This window comes from Rissa tridactyla, chromosome 6 (genome assembly GCF_028500815.1).
Source record: "Rissa tridactyla isolate bRisTri1 chromosome 6, bRisTri1.patW.cur.20221130, whole genome shotgun sequence".
Classification (NCBI taxonomy): domain Eukaryota; kingdom Metazoa; phylum Chordata; class Aves; order Charadriiformes; family Laridae; genus Rissa; species Rissa tridactyla.
The window spans coordinates 49769016-49786910 of NC_071471.1; the positions used below are offsets into that span (position 1 = coordinate 49769016).

The following is a 17895-nucleotide window of genomic DNA, read 5'->3' on the forward strand; positions in this document are numbered from 1 at the left end:
AGAGACTTAAAAGTCCGTTGGAGCCGTATGGGAACCTTGGAGACCTAATAGCCACTGTGACTACCTCTCCTGCTTGCACGCTTGCACAGAGATTGCGTTGTTCAGTGTGGGCTCTGTGCCCACCGGGAGATGAGCAGCAGGGATGCTGTGGGCTTAAGAGTTTGTTTGCAGCACCCATCATCAACTGGCAGCAGCACTTATCTAGGCCAGCAGGGATGCAGGGAGCAAGTGACTCACTCAAGGATTCATGCGTGCTCCCCCCCTCCCCGTCGCAGCTGTGGCTTGGTCATCAGCCATTTGGGAACTAACAGCTTTATTTGGTTGCTCTTTGCAGTGGGCAGTTTCTGTTAAGGTTGTTAATTTTATCAACTGCCTTGGAAAGCTCAACCGAGTTCAGAGAAGACTTGAAATTGCCTTTTCTGCTTCTCTTCTCCTTCCCTGCTCGTCGGGCTGCCACCCAAACAGCTGATCTGGCACTGGACTCGGCTGAGGAGGTGAGAACAAGCAGATGGGCCGGAGGCAGAAACTTCCTAAGCTGATCAGCCAACAGCATGGTCGCTGTTTTGGATGGTAGCTAATGTTGTTAGGCTAAATGCCCTCTCCGGGCGCCAGCGTGGCTGTGGTGACTGGAGGGTCTGGTGGCTTTGCTCCAGCTGAATAGAGAAACATGTTTCATGGCGTGGTGGAAGAACGAATGTGGGGACAGTGTGAAGTACAGGAAGTTCTTTAAATAATTGTAAAATGGAAAACTGATTACTTTGTGATCACAACAGCTGGCAAACTCATCAGAGGTTACCAGGCTTAATTTCTGTTGAACTGTGGGTGACATACATGGTCTGTAATGCCCCAGGCTGCTGCTGAGGGTTGTGGTCTGTGAAGGAGAACAGCCTGCCTTGGGCAGCCACTGTGCTGTCCTTGCTCCCTTTCACCAAGGCCAATGAGTCTCATCTCTGAGCTGGGCTTTCTCTTCTCACTTCATCCCATTTTCCTTGTGCTGCTCTTTTTGGTGGGTGCTCTGTCTTTCCCGTGCATTTTCTTGCAGCTTTGGCTTCCCTCTGGACACTTCTTTAGTCATCTTTGTCTCCTCTCTGAGTTCCTGGCTACAAGTGCTGTTAATGTTTTTCTTTTAGAAGCACATTTTATGCTTGCATTTACTGGGGCCTGCAGGACAGGCTTTCTAGGCCTTCCTGCCCACTGGCTGCTGTCGCTTCCGATCCTGGCTGTATTGGATATAAGCAGCTTGGGAGTCTCATCTGTCTCCCAAGTCTCATCTGGCTGGACCAGCTGTCTAGGTAGAGAAGGCAAAAAAGGAAGTATAAGGAGACCTTTCTTTTTTTTCTTTTTTTTCTTTTTTTTTTTTCCATGCTGTTTGCTGGGAATAATGGCTGTGGGGGAGCCTCTTTTAACAGGGGGTACTGCAGTCTGGATCCCACCTTTATGCTCCACGAAGCTCGTATAGGACTGTGGAGGCTTCTCAGGCACTGGCCATGCTCCGCTGTCTTTTTTTAGTTAGAAATTCAACTTGTGTGGGTCAAAGTAATGTTTGTAGGGCGGAAGTGCTCCTTTTAGGTCAGAGCTGAGGCTGTCTGGTGGGTAGCGTGGGAGAAGCTTTGTCTGCCACTATTCCTCATTTGTGTGTTCTGTAGAAAAAGCAGGGTTTATTCTTTAGGCATGTTGGCTCAACTACTTAACTGCCACCCCATTAAAACCTGCTCTCAACAGAGAAAGTTGCTTTGTAGATAATCAGTGTTAGTACTTTAATAATTGTTTCACTGCATTTTCTTTCTCCTTCTGATACACCTCCCTTTCCCCTCTCATTTTTTGCTTGGGATAGGCAGCAATTTACAGATCTGTATGCTTTGAGATAACATGAGAGGTACAGTTTCAACCTCTCATCCTCGATCTTTGTCAATCGGTATATGGGGTGAATTTAGTCAGTGAGGATTGCTGTTCTGGGTATGTTGTCTGTTAATCAGTGAATCTGGCCATCTCTTGAGATTCGCTAAGTGTCTGTTGTCTTGGTGTGGTGCTGTGGAATTCAGTGCCAAAAATGCACCACGTAATTTAGATCCAAACAATAGCAAAAGGCTTGTGGTGGGGGAAAAGAGCTGTAGGTGGCCTTAAAATTAGTGTTATGGTAATGGAGCAGTATTAAATGCCCCCAGGCAAACAAGATCTAAACAGATCTAGCCAGGAGCATTAAACATTCATCAAAACAAGAAATAAACTTAGTCAGACAATAAATCAAAACCGTAGCATAACAGCTGCTTCTTTGGAAAAGATGCAAGTCAAGTGCCTCGTTCCTGGAAATCTGAAAGCAGACATGGTGATGGGGCACGGTGACTACTTTCAAGCTGTTGTGCTCACCAGACAGGCCAGATCTGGAGCTTCCACGTGAAGGAAGCTGTTTTCAGGCCGTGCTTTTGCCAAGAGCAACGCAGGCTTCGTCAGGTAGCAGTTCCACCCAAGCAGGCTAAATATGTTCTTTAATTTATTTTTTTTCACTTCTGAACGCTGGACCTTATAGTAAGAACCCATTAAGACTTAGCGTGGGATTGAGGTAGAACTTCATGCTTCCCAGAATGAGTTACAATGAGGTATTGCAGCAGTGATAATGTTATCCCTATCAGTTTTTGCTTTGAGAGACTACTCAAAATCCATTAGATTTGACCTGCGTTGTTTCTATCTTCATCTCTCTCTCTGCAGTAGGATGAAAAACACGGTAGTGAGAGGCTCAAATTCCAAAAATCTGAGTTTGTGCACAGGTTTGTCACTGACATGGTCTTTGGTTTCAGTACCTCTGCTTTCCTCCTCCATCTCTTTAAGGATAGGGAAAAAAAACCCTGCATTTCAGGGGTTTGCAGGCTGCATAGTAAATGTTTGTTACACACCTAAAGGTCCTCTGACAAAAGATGCTGTGGAAGTAGTTGTTCTTCTATGGCGATTTTTTTGTTTGTTTTCTAATTTTTTTCCTCCCATTTAAGTATCTGTCTTCTAGAAATTTGCCAGAATTTCTGTTTTCCCAAAATCTCTGCTAGTGGTCTGCAGGTCTAGGGACAATTAAAATTGCTCTGCAAAGGGCAACTAAGAAAAGCATTACTGCTCATCTCTGTGGGAGCTAAGAGACACCACTGTGCGTGTTGTCCTGCCCATCTCATTGCAGAAAGCGCGTGGAACCCCTCTAAAATTTAGACTGTAAGTTTATTTCAAAAATCACTTGCCCCTTCTTAATCTCTGTAAAAGCATGTTGGAATGCTGTTTATTTAAACACACCTTCTACAGCCAGCCTCTTAGATCTGAAACACTCCCCCCTCTAATTTTGTAGCCAAAAAAATATAGTTTCATGTCTGTGGAAGTTAGCATTGTAACTGCAGCCTCCTGCCTCTTAATCCCCAGCCCACAACTTCTGCCTTTCTCTGTGTGGGAGGCCGTAGCATGCGGTCTGTTACAGTGCCCCACACCTCGTGCTCAGAGATGCAGATGGACTCCAGAGTTGCCGTGTCAGGACATCAGTTGTTGTTTGTGCTGCAGCATTTCTTGGGGCTCTCATGCTTCCAGCAGGGTAGGAGGAATCACCCCAACACCTGTGGAGCAGCAGAGCGTCCTCCTCCCCTCTACCCTACCTTTAATACTGTATTTTTTAATTTTTCCAGCCACCAGTTTTCCACAACCATCGCTGTTTTATAGGAAAGATCAGCTCCTTGCACACAAGCCTTCAGACAATTATCTGGAGTGCAAGGCTGGTGTCTCACATCTTCTCTGACTTGAAGGTTGTCTGTAGTCACACGAGATGCCAGACTCTCCTGTCGTGCATTTGCTCCGCATCTCTGCTGTGAGAGCGGCTGGGAGAAGGGGTTGGTGGTGAAGGAGGGGTGTGGGGGGAGATTCTGCTTATGGTCTCAGTGAAGTTGCTGGTAAGCTGGTCACATGAAACAAAAAATACATCAGCTCCCTGCCCCCATGCACTGGAGTGTTTCTTGGCTCTGCACCCAAAGTAGCAGCTGAGCACGTGATTTACTTGTAAAATGCAGCTTAAAAAAAAAAATGGTGCCATTGCAGATTGGAAACCAGGGATGGGAGGGCTGGACTGGGGTTGCCCTGTGTGCAGCCGGGGAAGGGAAGGGGCACGTTTCCCTGCTGCGTTGCAGGAAGCTGGGGGGACGTGGCGCTGGGGGACACGGGCTTGTGGGAACGTGTGCTGCAGGATGTGGGGCTGCAGAGGAAAGTGCGAGCTGCGGGAGGCAAAATGGAGGGGAACGCGCTGAACCGCAGCCCTGCCGGGGGAAGAAGGTGGGGGGTGCCGCATGTGGGGCAGGGGGAAGGAAGGGGAGGGCTCTGGTGCAAGGGTGGACTGCAGGTGGGATGGGGGGCTGTGTTTTTAGGGTTACGGTAGACAAGTACTCTGAACTGAAGGCCTTCTTAATAGGATATGAGGTCTGAAGTGACCGTGACAGAGCATTGTATTAATTTTTGATCTGCTTTGGTGCAAGAAAGGGGAAGTTGTTTGACCATTTAAAGCTGTGGAGTTCAGCATCTTCTGGTTTGAAAACTTCATTCCTTTTGCTAGTTGTGTTTGTATCCTGCGGTTCTTCCTTTCTCTGGGATGTAGGCTCTCTTAAGCATTTGAAAGGACACTGACCCAATATGCCCAAGGAGAGCTAAAATATGGCATTACACTCGTCACAAACCTGGTGGGGGCCTTCAAGCAAATGCCCCGCCAGGCTGGACAGTGTGGCAGTTGCACCATTCTTTTGGGGAGTACAATTACACCACATTTCTTCCTGTGTCAGGAGTGTGGTGGGTGCAGTTAACGCCTCCTGGCCACAGCAGATAAAACAAGATAAAAGAATTCCTGCCCTTTGCTGTGCTTATATCTGCCTGTCAGTGTTTGTAGTTGGTGATCTCCATTGCTTCAGGTCAGGAGGAAGGTGGCTGTGTTTTTGTTGTTGTCAACTGGAGGATGCATTGCTTTGGAGGGGAGCTACAATGCGCTGCTGCAGGAATGGTTCCCAGTACCTCCCACTGCAGCGCTGGCTTTCCTTGTGTTTCATCGCACCCCGAGCAGGGAAGAAGTCTTATAGAAGCAAGAAATGGCACTCTTTTTGAAGTAGCTAATGGAGCAGATGGAGTTGATAAATTGGTGGGCAGTTTTAATGGTCAGTTAGTAGAATTCTTAATTATTGCAGCAGACTGTAGGTGTTGATTTCTGTGGCTGTAGGTGTTAACTTGGCACACAGCTTGGAAGGGAACCTCAGTGGTAAAACATTTTGTTCCCACCTGTTCACCACCAAACCTGGAAGGGATGTTCCCTCTATGAGTTGCTTCCATCACGGTGGCACAAAATAAGCTGATGGCTAGCAGGAAAAAAGAGGGGGAATGAAATGGGAAATTCTTCATTGATTTTTAGTAACTGAAGTAACTAGTTGATGGGAAAAGCAAACACAGAGTAAAGCAGATTTGGCACAGGCCTTGTATATGCCACTGGCAACATGGGAAGGATGACCAGGGCAGATGCAGAGATGTTTATCCTGCTACCAAGAGGAACTGGTGTACCCTGAGAGGCGATTTGGACCAGAGGCAGGGCTTGTACGTAAGGGGTGGCATTTGTGTTGTGTCAGAGCTTATTGAAGACTTTGACTGGGGCCTGAATGGTGTTTTGGCCTGTGTTAGTTGTTCTGCAGGCAGATATCCTCCACCCTCCTTATGCAGTCATGGTGCTGGCTTGTTTTTCAGTGGCTGCACTGACACTGAGGCTTCAGCCTGAATCCACTGGGCTCTACTTGGCCCATTGCTTTTGGCCAAATAAGACTGGGAACGGCTTTTGAAACAGCCTGAAGAGGCTCTGGGGGCCTGTGGCTTGCAGGGAAGGATGGGTCCAGTGGGGAGGTGGCAGTGGATGCTGTTGGAGGGATGTCTGTCTAATCATGGCGTTTATAAGGCCTGCTCTTGAGTGCTGTAGCAAGCTCAGATGGAGATGCTTGCCCAGATTCTGAGTTGATCTCAAGTGTGAAGCCAAGGACTATACCTACAGTGGATGGCTGGGGTGCTTGCTCCTTCCTCCTATGTACTGGTGCATGCACATGCATTCAGATTTCACGTTGCTTTGCAGTGCTGGCTTGGGTCAAACCATGGGATCTGCTGTAGGCAAGAACCTAAGCTGAATGGTGGGAGTTCTCTCCGAAAGAGAGACAACACCCAATCTGGCTTTATCTGTGCCGTTGTAGGCAAGGAAAGGCACGTCAGGCTTGAGCACACTCAACCCCCGTGTGTTCACACAGTTAATTGTGACTGTGGTGGAGATCCCTCTCACCTATAGCTGTGAGCCTGCACTGGTTCAGTAATTTGACCTCCTTTGGCTCTTGAAGTTCCTGGAAAGTTGCTGGTGTCTGAGAGCCCAAGCTCCCGGCTTCCTCTTAATGTGCACATCAGGTTGCTTTTCTTTTGCTTTATAATGTGTAGCATAGGTAATACTCAGGGTATGCATTGCTGCTGAAAGCAAGAGGACAGGAATTCTCCTTCCCTTACCAGGTCCACCTGCTGGAAATCCCGAAGAAAAATATTGGACAAGGTGTTTGCTGATAAACTGAAAAATATGCATCTGAAAAGAAAAGGCAGCTTTGAATGGCACTGAGTATAGAAACTGCAATGTCAAAGGTGCACACTGTTACTTCTTTTAAAAGATCCCTTTTAGGTATTTTTAATACCTTCTTTCCTTTTGCCACTGTTGTACACATATTCGTATCTGCCTTCAGTTAGATTATCTTTGCAAAGTAAGTATGAGGTAATGAAATACTGGAAAAGAGAATAAATTGCCCTGGCCCACTCTTCAGGGTGCTCGTCAGAGAGACAGTCACATAAACCATCTTGACTTCTACTCTGTGGTGTTGATAGTCTAATTTCTGCATTACTTGAACTAAAAAGAAGAAACTCCGTTCGACGTTTGTGCAGTTTGTTCCTTTTATTTCGTTTGTTTTGTTTTTCCAGTCCAGTAATACCAAGAGGTTCACAGATACTATTGTGTGGAAACACAGCTTGTTACCAACTCTGTGAGTTTTTTGGCTGTCTTTAAGATCCATGTGTGTATGTACTTTTAGGGGTAGGATTACACTTTTACATGTGGAGTTGTTTGTTTCTGGGAGGTAGGGAAAGCGTGGGAAAAGGCTGTTACAAGGTAATAATATTAATGGTTTTGCTAGAGGAAAGGCTTTGTCAGAAAGTAGGTCTGCCGGCATTTCTTGAAAGAAGTCTTGTATTTGTTTATTGTGTCCTATTGGCACTTGAACCTCCACTGTTAGTAGCTGAAGGCAAGCGATGAGGATTTCACCACTGTCTTGTTTCTGAAGCTTTTACTGGGTGAGAAAAATGGAGGCTTACTGTTTCATCCTCACTTGCTCGCTCCAGCTGCGTCTTCCCCCTGGTGACTTTGTGACTCTTGTGCAGTTGCTGCAGCAGAGCTGCTGGTGGTAGGGTGCTTGGGACGTTGGGCTGCTGGGGTTGTTCTGCACTGGGAGGCTGGAAAGCAGGCTTTGGCTTTCAGAAATGTCACGTGCGATGGGGGTAGTATGCTGTTACAGTTTTATTAATTTTGGCTGGTCTTTGAAATGGCAATGTACGAATGCTGAAGTGGAAACGTCAAAGTCCTGAGCTGCAAATAGCTAGAGGGAGGGAGAGTGTTTGGGAAGTGTCATTATATGCTTATTTTCTTATTTTTTTCTTTAGGCATCTGCTCTTAGCTCTTGTCAGAAAGGATATACTGAATCTGTGGGGGCCTCTGGTAATTCTTAAGGCCTAGGATGATTTTTTGTTTTCCTACGGACTTCTGCAAAAGGGGAGATGGTGGTGATCTGAGACTTGCTGGTATTCATGTTTAAAGTGGTGGTGTGGCATAGCATACTGTCCTGCGCCACCCTATTGCAAATGTTGAGATATCTCAGCTGTTCTGTAGCACAGCCTTGTTGGAAAAATAAGAGAATATGGGGGAAGGTGGGTGGCTTGAAGTGCGGGATGATGGAGCTGCTAGCTCTCTTCTACTGGGAATGTCTCAGAGAGGAAGTTTAAATTTAAACAAGCAAAGAAAAGTATGAAGGAACCTGAAAGCTCAGACTTGTCTCACACTACAAAATGTATTTGATGCAAATTCGATTTCTGTCGTGAAGCAACTGAAATGGTATCTTAGCAGCTGGCACCAATTGACTATCTCCCGGAATTGGCATGATGACAGCAATCAAACTGAATTTATTGCTTTGGGTTTGATTCCTCTTCCGGACTCTTCCCATTCTCAGAAATGTAATCTAGAATGTGTTCCCACAGGAATGATAGCTTCAAGCTTCCTTTAACAGTAACGACAGAGTGTGGTCCTAGTGCAGGATGAAGGCAGGTGGACTGTAGTATTGAGCAGCCGGATTGTATATTCCAGTTGAGGGCAGGAAGATTATGTATTGGTAAAGGGAGGAGCAAGCTTTTTTTTCTTCATGACACAATTTCTCATCAAACAGAGATGATTCACAATGAAGTGTTAGTTTTGTTGCTGCTTCTGTTTGCTGGTGTAGGAGAAAATCTGCCTTTCCATTGGAGTGGCTAAACTTTCAGGCTGCTAAAAGTTGTACTTTCCCATGGTCGTCCCCTTCTCCCCCCCGCCTTTTTTTTTTTTCTTCTTAAGGCAGGTGTACTAAATAAAGAGTGAGCTTTAGCCACAGGACCTCAGTATAGCTGCAGTTTGGTAAAGTTTAGCCAGTAAATGCTGCGGTGGGTGTGCTCTCTTGCATGTGGAATGGTTTCGAAACAGTGCTGTGTTTCTAATGCTTGTTGAAGAAAGTATGGTAGAATTAACTTTTTCCGCCTTGTTTTCTGGTAGGTGTGAAATTAATCACTTTGATAAATCTTGGTTTGATTTATTTCAATAACTGTTTGTCCACTCTTTCAGTTAGTTTTTAATGCTGTCTTCTATACCTGCTTGCCAGGAGAAGGAACTATCTGGAATAGGTGTGGTTTTGCTGACGTTGTTCCTAGAGCAATAAATAAATGTCAGTGCTCCTCGGGCAGGCGGAGGGGATGGGGCGCAAAGGGCACATCTCTGTCAGCCTCCCTGGTCGCTGGTCCTTTGAGGAGCCTGTGGCAAGACTCTGGCTGGAAAACGTGTTTGCATGGCAGCTGCCTGCAGCTGAAACAAAACCCCTCTCCACATCTCTCGGGAGCGGGAGTCAGTCAGGGCATCATAGCTATGTCCGAAGCCAGGAGGGTTTCGTGCTGTGCTGCCTGTGCAGGGTGGCAGCGTCGGCACCTGACACCTAACCATCTTCCCCTGCTCCCCGGCTCAAGTTCGGCCCTCACCCTGCTTGTTTCGGACTCATCTCCTTTTCGGGTTTGTTGCCGGTGTCTTTTTCCAGACTCTGCCTTTTGCAAGCGTACCACGCAGACAGGTCTCCCTGTGCTTCCCTGGCATCCCTTTCTGCTCAGCACAGCTTCCAAACAAGCTGATTAGGCACAGTGACCGACCTTTGTTGTTGTTATGTAAATGTTCTCACTTGACAGCTCTAGACTACTGGGATTTGTAGATGTCTTGCGCCCTGTCTGTGTGTCTGAAAATGTTCTCCTCCAGGCCTCAGGTACCCTTGGAGTAAGACCTGGTGAGGAAAAACCTCCTGCAAAGCAGCCGTGCGTGTAGTGGCTAGATTAGCAAACCAAGCACTGATTCCCTGGAGAAGAGTGGAGCCCAGAAGTTGCGTTATTCATCCATCTCTGACGCTGCATCTTTGGGCTACCAGACTGAAGTTGTCAGACAATGAAAGGATTTTCTTACAAAAGAGAAAGAAATGTGCATCAGTATAAAACTAGTCATATTCCCCACCCTGCTGGAGATTGCCAGGTTTTCATGAAGCAAAGCTGTGTGGATATTTTTTTTTATTTCTTTTGGGTCCACCTTTCTTTTGCATCATGTTATCCTCTTTATCTGCTGAAGTTTGATGTGTTTAGGACATGCAGGCCGAACTATCATGGTTTCGATCTGCTGTCTTCTGTGTTCAGGCAGGGTCGTTTTTGTTTTAATCTGCTCAGTTAGAGATTCTTACAGCTCTTATTTATGGTGCATGGCCACTTCTGTCCATCCACTGTGCACGAGCAGTTCTGTCCCAGTGAATGGGCTGCACGTTTGTGCATTCAAAAATGAAGCAGTTTAATTTTTGTAGGTCCTTAACTCTCACTAATGATGCTAACACGGTCATTCTTGTTTTCAATTAAAGTAAACCCCTAGACAAATCAAATCCAACCCAAAGAAATCCCAGTTCTCTGAACAGTCAGTTTCTTATCAAGTATCTTCCGAAGAAACCCGGTATTAACGTTACTAGAATGACACTTAGCACAGTATTTGCAGAACAATAATTTTAAAGGTACTTGGGTTAAATGTAGTCTCACATGCTGAACCAAGATGCAGAAGTCATTGCATGTAAAGGACTAATAAAGAGAAATAGATCTTCACACCTTAGTTTGTGTATCAAACACGGGAAAGTTTTCTCCTGCTGTTTTTAAGCACCATCTCCTTAAGCAGTTACATTTTAAATTTTGCTACAAAAGAGCTGTGTAGACTACACATTTCTGTCTGCGTAGGTACTCATTGCTTCACAGTGTATATAGAAGAATTGTCCAAATAGCAAGTTTCTCTTTTCTTTTTTTTTTTTTTTTTTTGGCTGGAAAACAGTAAATGAATATTAGATGAGTGTTTGTAATATCCTGTACTTAAGTTTTGAGCATCAGCTATTGTTCAGGGCTAGACAGCTCTGTAACGTAGCAGGAAAAGAGCTTAATGAAATCCAATATTTGGAAGCAGGAGGTAGATGAATTCAGACTTGGAACAGCAGTGCTAAATTTTAACGGGAAGGATAACTAACATTTGGAGGGACTTCTGTGGGTTTGTTTATCACTTCAAGTCTTGAATGCGAACCCTTATGTTTTCTAGAGGATATACTGTGTTTTAAGCAAGTTATGGAAATTGCTGGTTGAATTTCATAGTGTGTGAAAGGCGGGGGTCCTGTAAGGTAGGTCAGATGTGTTGCCATGTTTCTATTAGCTATGAGGTGTACTTCCACTGTGCATTAAGAATAAACACCTTCACGCCACAAATGGCTTGCAGAAATAAGTTTGATCATTTGGGCAGAGAGGGGAGAAATGGTTTGCTTTGCAAGCTCTTGGTAAGGCAGGGATCTGAACCCATATAGTCTTTTCATCATTATTCTAATACAGTTAGGAATACTTTGCATTTTTAAGGTTTGGTGAGACCCCCTATAAGAGACGTGCTAAAGCCTAGCCTTTGACTGCTCTGCTGGACTGATGGAATTTTGTGTTTTCGCTCTCCTTCTGGCAATAACCATTGTTAGACCAGGGAAAATTTGCAGTCTGTGTTTATTCCTTATGCATTTAGGTACTGGGTTGTTCCCAACAAGTACCAAATCGACTCTACCACTGATCCCTGGAATGAGAGTCAAATGCCTGCACTGTGCCAAAGGCCGCTGGACGATGAAGAAAGATTTTAAAAAGGGGCTCTCTTTGGGGATGGAGTAGGGGGGCCCTTTTGAAGTCACAGGTAGGGCTGTGTTCTGGTGCCCCCTGCATGGGGATGGGTGATCCCACAGCAACGGGACCCGTGATCCTTCAGGACCTGCAGCAGGAAACCCGCTCAGCCTGACCTTTCTCTGCTCGTGGTTGTGGCGGCTGGCTGCTCCCGGGGCTGGAGTGTGCTTTCTCCCTGGGAGTTGTGCTTGAGTTTGCCTGTTTTGTTGCCCTGGAGACAGAAGAGTGTGGTATGCTTTCCCCCTGACCAGAAATAGTTTCCTGTACCTTGTGACCGGAGCGCTGTACTCCTCCTCTGGTCTCCGGCCAGGCTGTGTGGTGCTGGAGGGATGGGGTGTGGGGTGATGACCTCTTGTCACAAGTTCTGGTGTGGCTGCTGCCCATGATCACTAGCTGCCCTGCCTGCTCCCCTCCCTCTGCACGATGGTGTAGGGTTTCAGGGGAGCAATTGCTCTTGATTTACATCTCCCATGGCATTTTGATGGTTATGTCATTTTGTTTGAGCCTTGCTCCTGTCAGCTGTCTGTCCTGGCTGTCAGGACTCGGTGGCTGAGTAGCACGTGGTGAGCTCTTACCTCTCCTTCCCCCTTTGCTCAGCTGTTTTTGCTGTCTGCTTCCCTGTGTCCTTGTACTTGGGAACAGATTCTCAGCAAGTGTAACTGTGCACGAGGGCAACGTGATCCGGGTGGGTGAAGGATCCCCTTCTGTAGGAGTTCCAAGTAGAGCTGGGAGGGTAAGTGGGGAATTTGCAAGACCCAGGCGTGCGAGCTGGCTATGGATAGTTTATCTTGAACTGTTGTCCTGCTGTGAGAAATCTGGCCCAAGTGCAGAGTATGCAGCGCAGTCTGTTACCTTGCAACTGTATTTTGCAAAACTTCATTTGTGAGAGATGCTGCTAAAAGGGAAGGCAAGGCACCCCCGCCCCTTCCCAGCAATGCAGGTGAGAAAGCGCTTGCACTGCACCAAGGCCTCAGGAGTGTGGAAGCTCTCCAGGCTCTCCTGCTGCCTGCTACTTTATTGGAGAGCCATTCTGGCATAGAACTGTAAAATATATGCAACAACAACAATAATTTCCAGGATTGAGAAGGAAGGAGAGATGAAAGGAGTAATTTAGCTTCCCCCACCCCTGAACAGGAGCAGATGAGGATGTAAGCACATCTCAGACCTATAAAATATTAATTGGGACATTTTCTACAGTTCAGCAGTGGGAAAGAAGACAGAAATCCTGCAGTGCCCTGAGCTGCTATTCCCAGCCTGGGAGAGAAAAGTGTTCTGAGCTGAGATCTGGCTCAGTCTCTGTCTTCTGCTCATGGGGAAGAGAACAGTTTCCCAAAGCCTTCCTTTACAAAGGGAAGGGAAGACCATGCAGAGACCATGGACCGTTCTCAGGCAGAGCAATGCAGTGTCACTTTAAGTGATTCTGTAGTGGGGTTCCTATAAATTGGAGGATCCTGCATTCCTACCAGTGATCTGCTGAGTAGCCCAACCAGCCAAGGGTACTGCTTACTCCGGTGGAGAAGACGTGTGTCACGGGGGATGCAGAGAAGGTATGGTTTCAAGCCTGTGTGCTGAAGATCTGCTCCAGAAGAAATGTCAGGAGCAGGCAGAGAGTGCTGCTTGCTTGCCCCGTGTTCTTTTGGTGGCTGGACTGGGGAGGAAGGGCAGTCCTTGCTTCTTGCCTTTTTCTAGGCATCTGTATCCCCAAAAGTCTAGAGTTTAGCAGCTGCCAGGGCTGCCTAAAAGATTTGCCTCCCACGGATCCTTTCAGTGAATCTCTGCTTGTCCAATGTGAGCGTTTCACTTGAGAGGGTGGGGGCTTTGTAGTGAAAGTTCAGGACTCAATCACTGCTGTAGTGAAAAATCTCCTGTCTGAGCCTCAGTAGCTAAAATGCCCCCTGCGTCTTGGCTGCGATGGGCAGAGTCGCTCTAGCTCCCTCTCCTTTCCTTGCACTCATGCTTGTTACATTTCTAGGGAGGAGAAACCGTTTTTTACTCTCCTTGATATTTTTTTCTTTAATCCAGATGACAGTTGTCCTCGAACTGAGACAGTTGTGCTCGAACTGATGTTGCCTTTGGGCTGAAATAAGCATACTTAGCATTTGGGCAGAACTTCTTGCCTGGAGATCTCAAAGTGCTTGATCAGCATTTCACCAGCGAGCCCATCCATGGGTAACTGAAGTATGGTTACCTTTACGGTTCACTGGAGCTGGCAGAGTTCCCTACTTCATGTGGTGACTGTACACTAGCAGGAGCTGTGTATTTCTCCCCTACTTTGACCTTCTTCCCCAGTCTTTCTCTGGAGTGGAAGCAGGTCCTGTTTCCATTTCTTGTGGGCCATTTCTTCAGAGACTTTTCCTCTCCAGCCTTGGAGAAGGGGGTAAGTCTTGGAAGGGGTGTCACTGGAAGTGGCTTTGCATATTTGTGAGGCTGATGGAAGAGTGTGGTGTCTTTGCCTGTGCTACTACTCACTGAATCCAAGGAGGGAATATCAATTTAGTGCTAGCTCTGTAGAAGGAGCGGAGGTCCACCTGCAGTCTCAGCTGCAGAGTGCTCGCCTGAAATGTCTGTGAGGTTTTGGGAAACAGTCGTGTTGCAGAAATTCCCAGCTCTCTGGATGTCTGCTGGGTCACTGTGTTCCTTTCTCCATTGAATATGAACAAGAGCTTAGTTGCTTAATGCCTTGTTTCTTATTTTCTTTCAGATCACCAGAAACTGGAACGTGAAGCTCGAATCTGCCGACTTCTAAAGCATCCAAATATTGGTAAATCTCCTTGGGCTCAGAGGGATGGGGGTGAGAGAGGAGTAATATGTCTCATCTGGCGTCCTGTATGAGAGCCAAGTGTATTCTGAATGTTCACAACAACTTGTCAAACTTCCCTGTTGAAATCACCTTAGTTTCTCCATTTGACAAATTCTGCACGTGACCCTGTCCCATTCCTTAGCATCCTTGCCCAGATGTTCACCAAAGTGTGCTGTGACAGCATGCAGAGGTGTCCCTGCTCCTTGCATGATGCACGACTCTTGTCTGCTCATCTGACATTCTGCAGTGGGAGTAAGCTATTGGGTTTGTTTTCTTCACACTTGTCTTCTGTTTCCTCTTCTTGTCACTTTTTGACCTATCTGTTTAAATGCTGTATTCAGTGACATGCCCAAAGTTAAAGGAGGGTGGGCTAATATGTCAGCGCTTCTCATTACAGTGGCCGCTTATTCTAAAAACAAGAGACCAAAACCAAATTGCTCATTTTGGCAGTGGTCAAAAAAAAAAAAAAAAAGAGAAATGGAGTAAGGGGAATCATTTTGTCTAGAATTACAGGAAGAGGCAAAATAAGGCACAACTTCAAACCAAAACTACATTATTTACTGAACTGTAGAGAGGGGGCATGGATTTTCGTCTAGTTCCAAAGCACTGTGGAAGTTTGTCCTAAGTTTTCTTTTACAGAAATTTCACATTGCTGAAAGTTGCTTTGAGCAAAAGATTTGGACCATTAATAATCCCCATTTCAGGATCTTTAAATAAATAAAGCCTTTAGGATCCTAGATAAGGTCTAATTCAAGTTAATTTATTTAGAGAAAACATTAAGAAATACCAAGCTGCCACCTTCAACCAAACCACTCTTAAATATCCCTGTCTGGGAGACCTGTGGTGCATTACATTGTCTTTCTTTTGCATAACTCTATCTGTCAGTATAGATAACATTTTAAGAGCATCTGTCTGGTCTCCTGACTTTCAGCTTCATAACCATTTGCTCCTATTGTCTGAAGACCTGGGAGAGGAAAGGTGCCTTACAGCATAGCCTGTGGACTAACATCTGTAGCCTATTCTGTATGTGATGAAGAAGCAATTACCACAAGCTCGGGACCTCACAAAATGCAAAGCACCTCAGTACTAGCTTTTCAGCAAGAAAGAGCTTTATTGCATCTGAATGTAGTTGTGGAGGTATGGCATGAGGAGAGTAGCAGTGGCCACCTTCTACAGTAATTTGCACTGATGAATATATTGGCTGGTAAATTTATTGCTTGGCAATATTCAGAATGACTAGAACTCATATTGGCTAGTTAGCGAGTTTCATTTGCCCCATAAGACCTGTTGCACTTAGTTTAGTAGGTGATGTCACTTTTTATTTTGGCCTTAACTTCACTTTCATCATTTCTCCTTTTTATAATTTCTTACATCTTTTCTTACCAGGTCTCTCACAGAGTAAATCTTACACACAAGAGGAAAACCACTTTTATACGTAAACCACACAGAAAACAGAAACGTATCACATTCCTGGTTCAGTTCTACAGCTTTTTACTCATCTGTAATGAGTGGCAATGCTTGTCTCCTGTTGTATTGCGGTTTGGAAAAGACAGTTTGGGGGAATGTCAGTGGTTCTTGCATTTTCTACAGAGCATTTCTGTCTTCCTAGAAAAAAAACAGTTTTCCTGCTAAGATAAAGAGACTAGTCATTCTAAACTCAACGGGCACTCACAAATAGCAATAAAGGAATTAAGTTTTGTGCCTACAACAGAGCATCAAAGTGTGTTGAATAAACCTCGGGAAGTCATATGGTCCATTCAGCAGTCCTCTGAAAACCTTTTATACCTGGCTGGTTCCAGGCACGTTTGTTCTTAAAAACATTTAATGCTTCCATTAAAGCATTCTTTCAAAAGTTTAATTTTTCTGTCAGTTAGACATCAGAAAAAAACATATTTTGCTGCTATCTTAGCTTCTTGTTTCTAATTCTATCTGTAGTGTATGTGGAAAGTAGTTTTTCTTTCTTGTAACAATCTTTTACATATTTGAAGACTGTTATCATGTCTCTTTTTTAGTCTTCTTTTTCTTCAGACTAAACAAACCCAGTTCTTTCAATCTTTTCTCACACTTCATTACGTCATGGTTTCTAGACCTCCAGCCTTTCCCTCTGCCCCTCCCGCCTTTTCCTTCTCTGGACTCTCTCCAGTTACTTCACATCTTTCTAGAAACGTGATGCCCAAAACCGTACATAAGATTCCAAGGCCACATCAGTTTTGACTGAAGGGGGAAGAATTGCTTCACCTGTCCTACCAAAGGTGCTCTTGTTTTGTACGTCAGCCTCTGAAACTTGTCATTTAAATATCTTGATGATGCACATTTGTTTTCTGACACATTATTGCTCCAGACTACTTTCTGCAGAACTTCTGGCAAGGAAATAATTTTTCCATCGTGTATAGATGAGGATTCCTATCAAAGCGTGCATTACATTTGACTTTATTAAAACAAATAGGAAGAAATTCACTCTGTGGGTTCCCCCCCGCCCCGATTTGTCAAGACCATTTTCATTTATCTTCTGATAGTGTGATAGGGTTGCAGCTCCCCCCGCAGTAACATGATCTTTAATAACAATGCCATATATTGCATCATGTAGATAATTGGTAACACTGTTGAATGCTGCTGGACTCTGGACAAACTCTTGAATACTTGATACATTGTTCCAGTTTGACAGTGATCAATTTTGAGTATGTTTTTTCAATGAATTGTATACAGCATTGGAAGCTAGTTCTGAATACACATTTTTTTTAAAATTGCTTATGGAAATAGCATGCAAGATGCTGTCAGAAGGCTTGCTGAAGTCCAGATGCTACACGCATTGCTGCGTCCATATTCCTTGGACTTCTTAGGTTGTCATAGAAGGGAAACATGTTGTTCTGACACAGCAGCAGGTTTTTCCCGTGAAACGTGTATTAGCAATTAGTAATCACCTCATTACTGCCATTCTCTGCTGTAAACTCTTCTGGTTGAGTACTTGGTGCGTTACCTCAGTGTGAGCTGTGCTAGTAACACTGCACCGATCCTGAAGAATTCTGCAGATTTTGCACTTGCTTTAATTTCCCCATTTTGTTGTTACTGTTTTTGTTGCAAACTGCATTGCTGCATGTCCTGCTCTTCTGCAGTGATGTGAGCCTTCAGTGAGTTTGGGGCAGAGGATTGAAAGTTAGGAGTCTGTGAGGTGGGCTGCTTTTCTCTCCTGCCTGTACGCAAGATATAAAGGAAACATGTTGTTGAATTTGTGCTTCTTATCCATTTGCTGCAAGACAGATGATTCCGCTATGGAGATTCTGGACTGCAATGTACTGACCATAACACTGCTACTCAGATAACGTAAAGGTTGCTCTAGGTACAAAATAATGGTGATATTTCGATTTGCTGTTGCAGTCTGTGAAATGACTGCTTTCTGAGTTATCCTAACATGCTTTCATCAAATCTCAGTCCTAATTATAGGCTATCACTCTGTAATTGGGTGTTTTGTCTTGTCGTTATATGCACATTATGGCCAAGGTAATCACAGGGAGTAAACCTTCTAAGAGCTTAGT

The 17895-nt window shown here is 45.1% G+C and overlaps 1 protein-coding gene across 11 annotated transcripts in view; it reads left to right on the forward strand.

Moving 5' to 3' along the window:
• CAMK2G (calcium/calmodulin dependent protein kinase II gamma) overlaps positions 1–17895 on the forward strand; it is a 121749-nt gene that overhangs the window by 39151 nt on the left and 64703 nt on the right. For all 11 annotated transcript variants that reach the window (XM_054207016.1, XM_054207007.1, XM_054207006.1 and 8 more), the window contains exon 3: positions 14264–14323. In XM_054207016.1, the coding sequence (XP_054062991.1) occupies positions 14264–14323 (60 nt within the window). The remainder of the gene's footprint in view (positions 1–14263; positions 14324–17895) is intronic.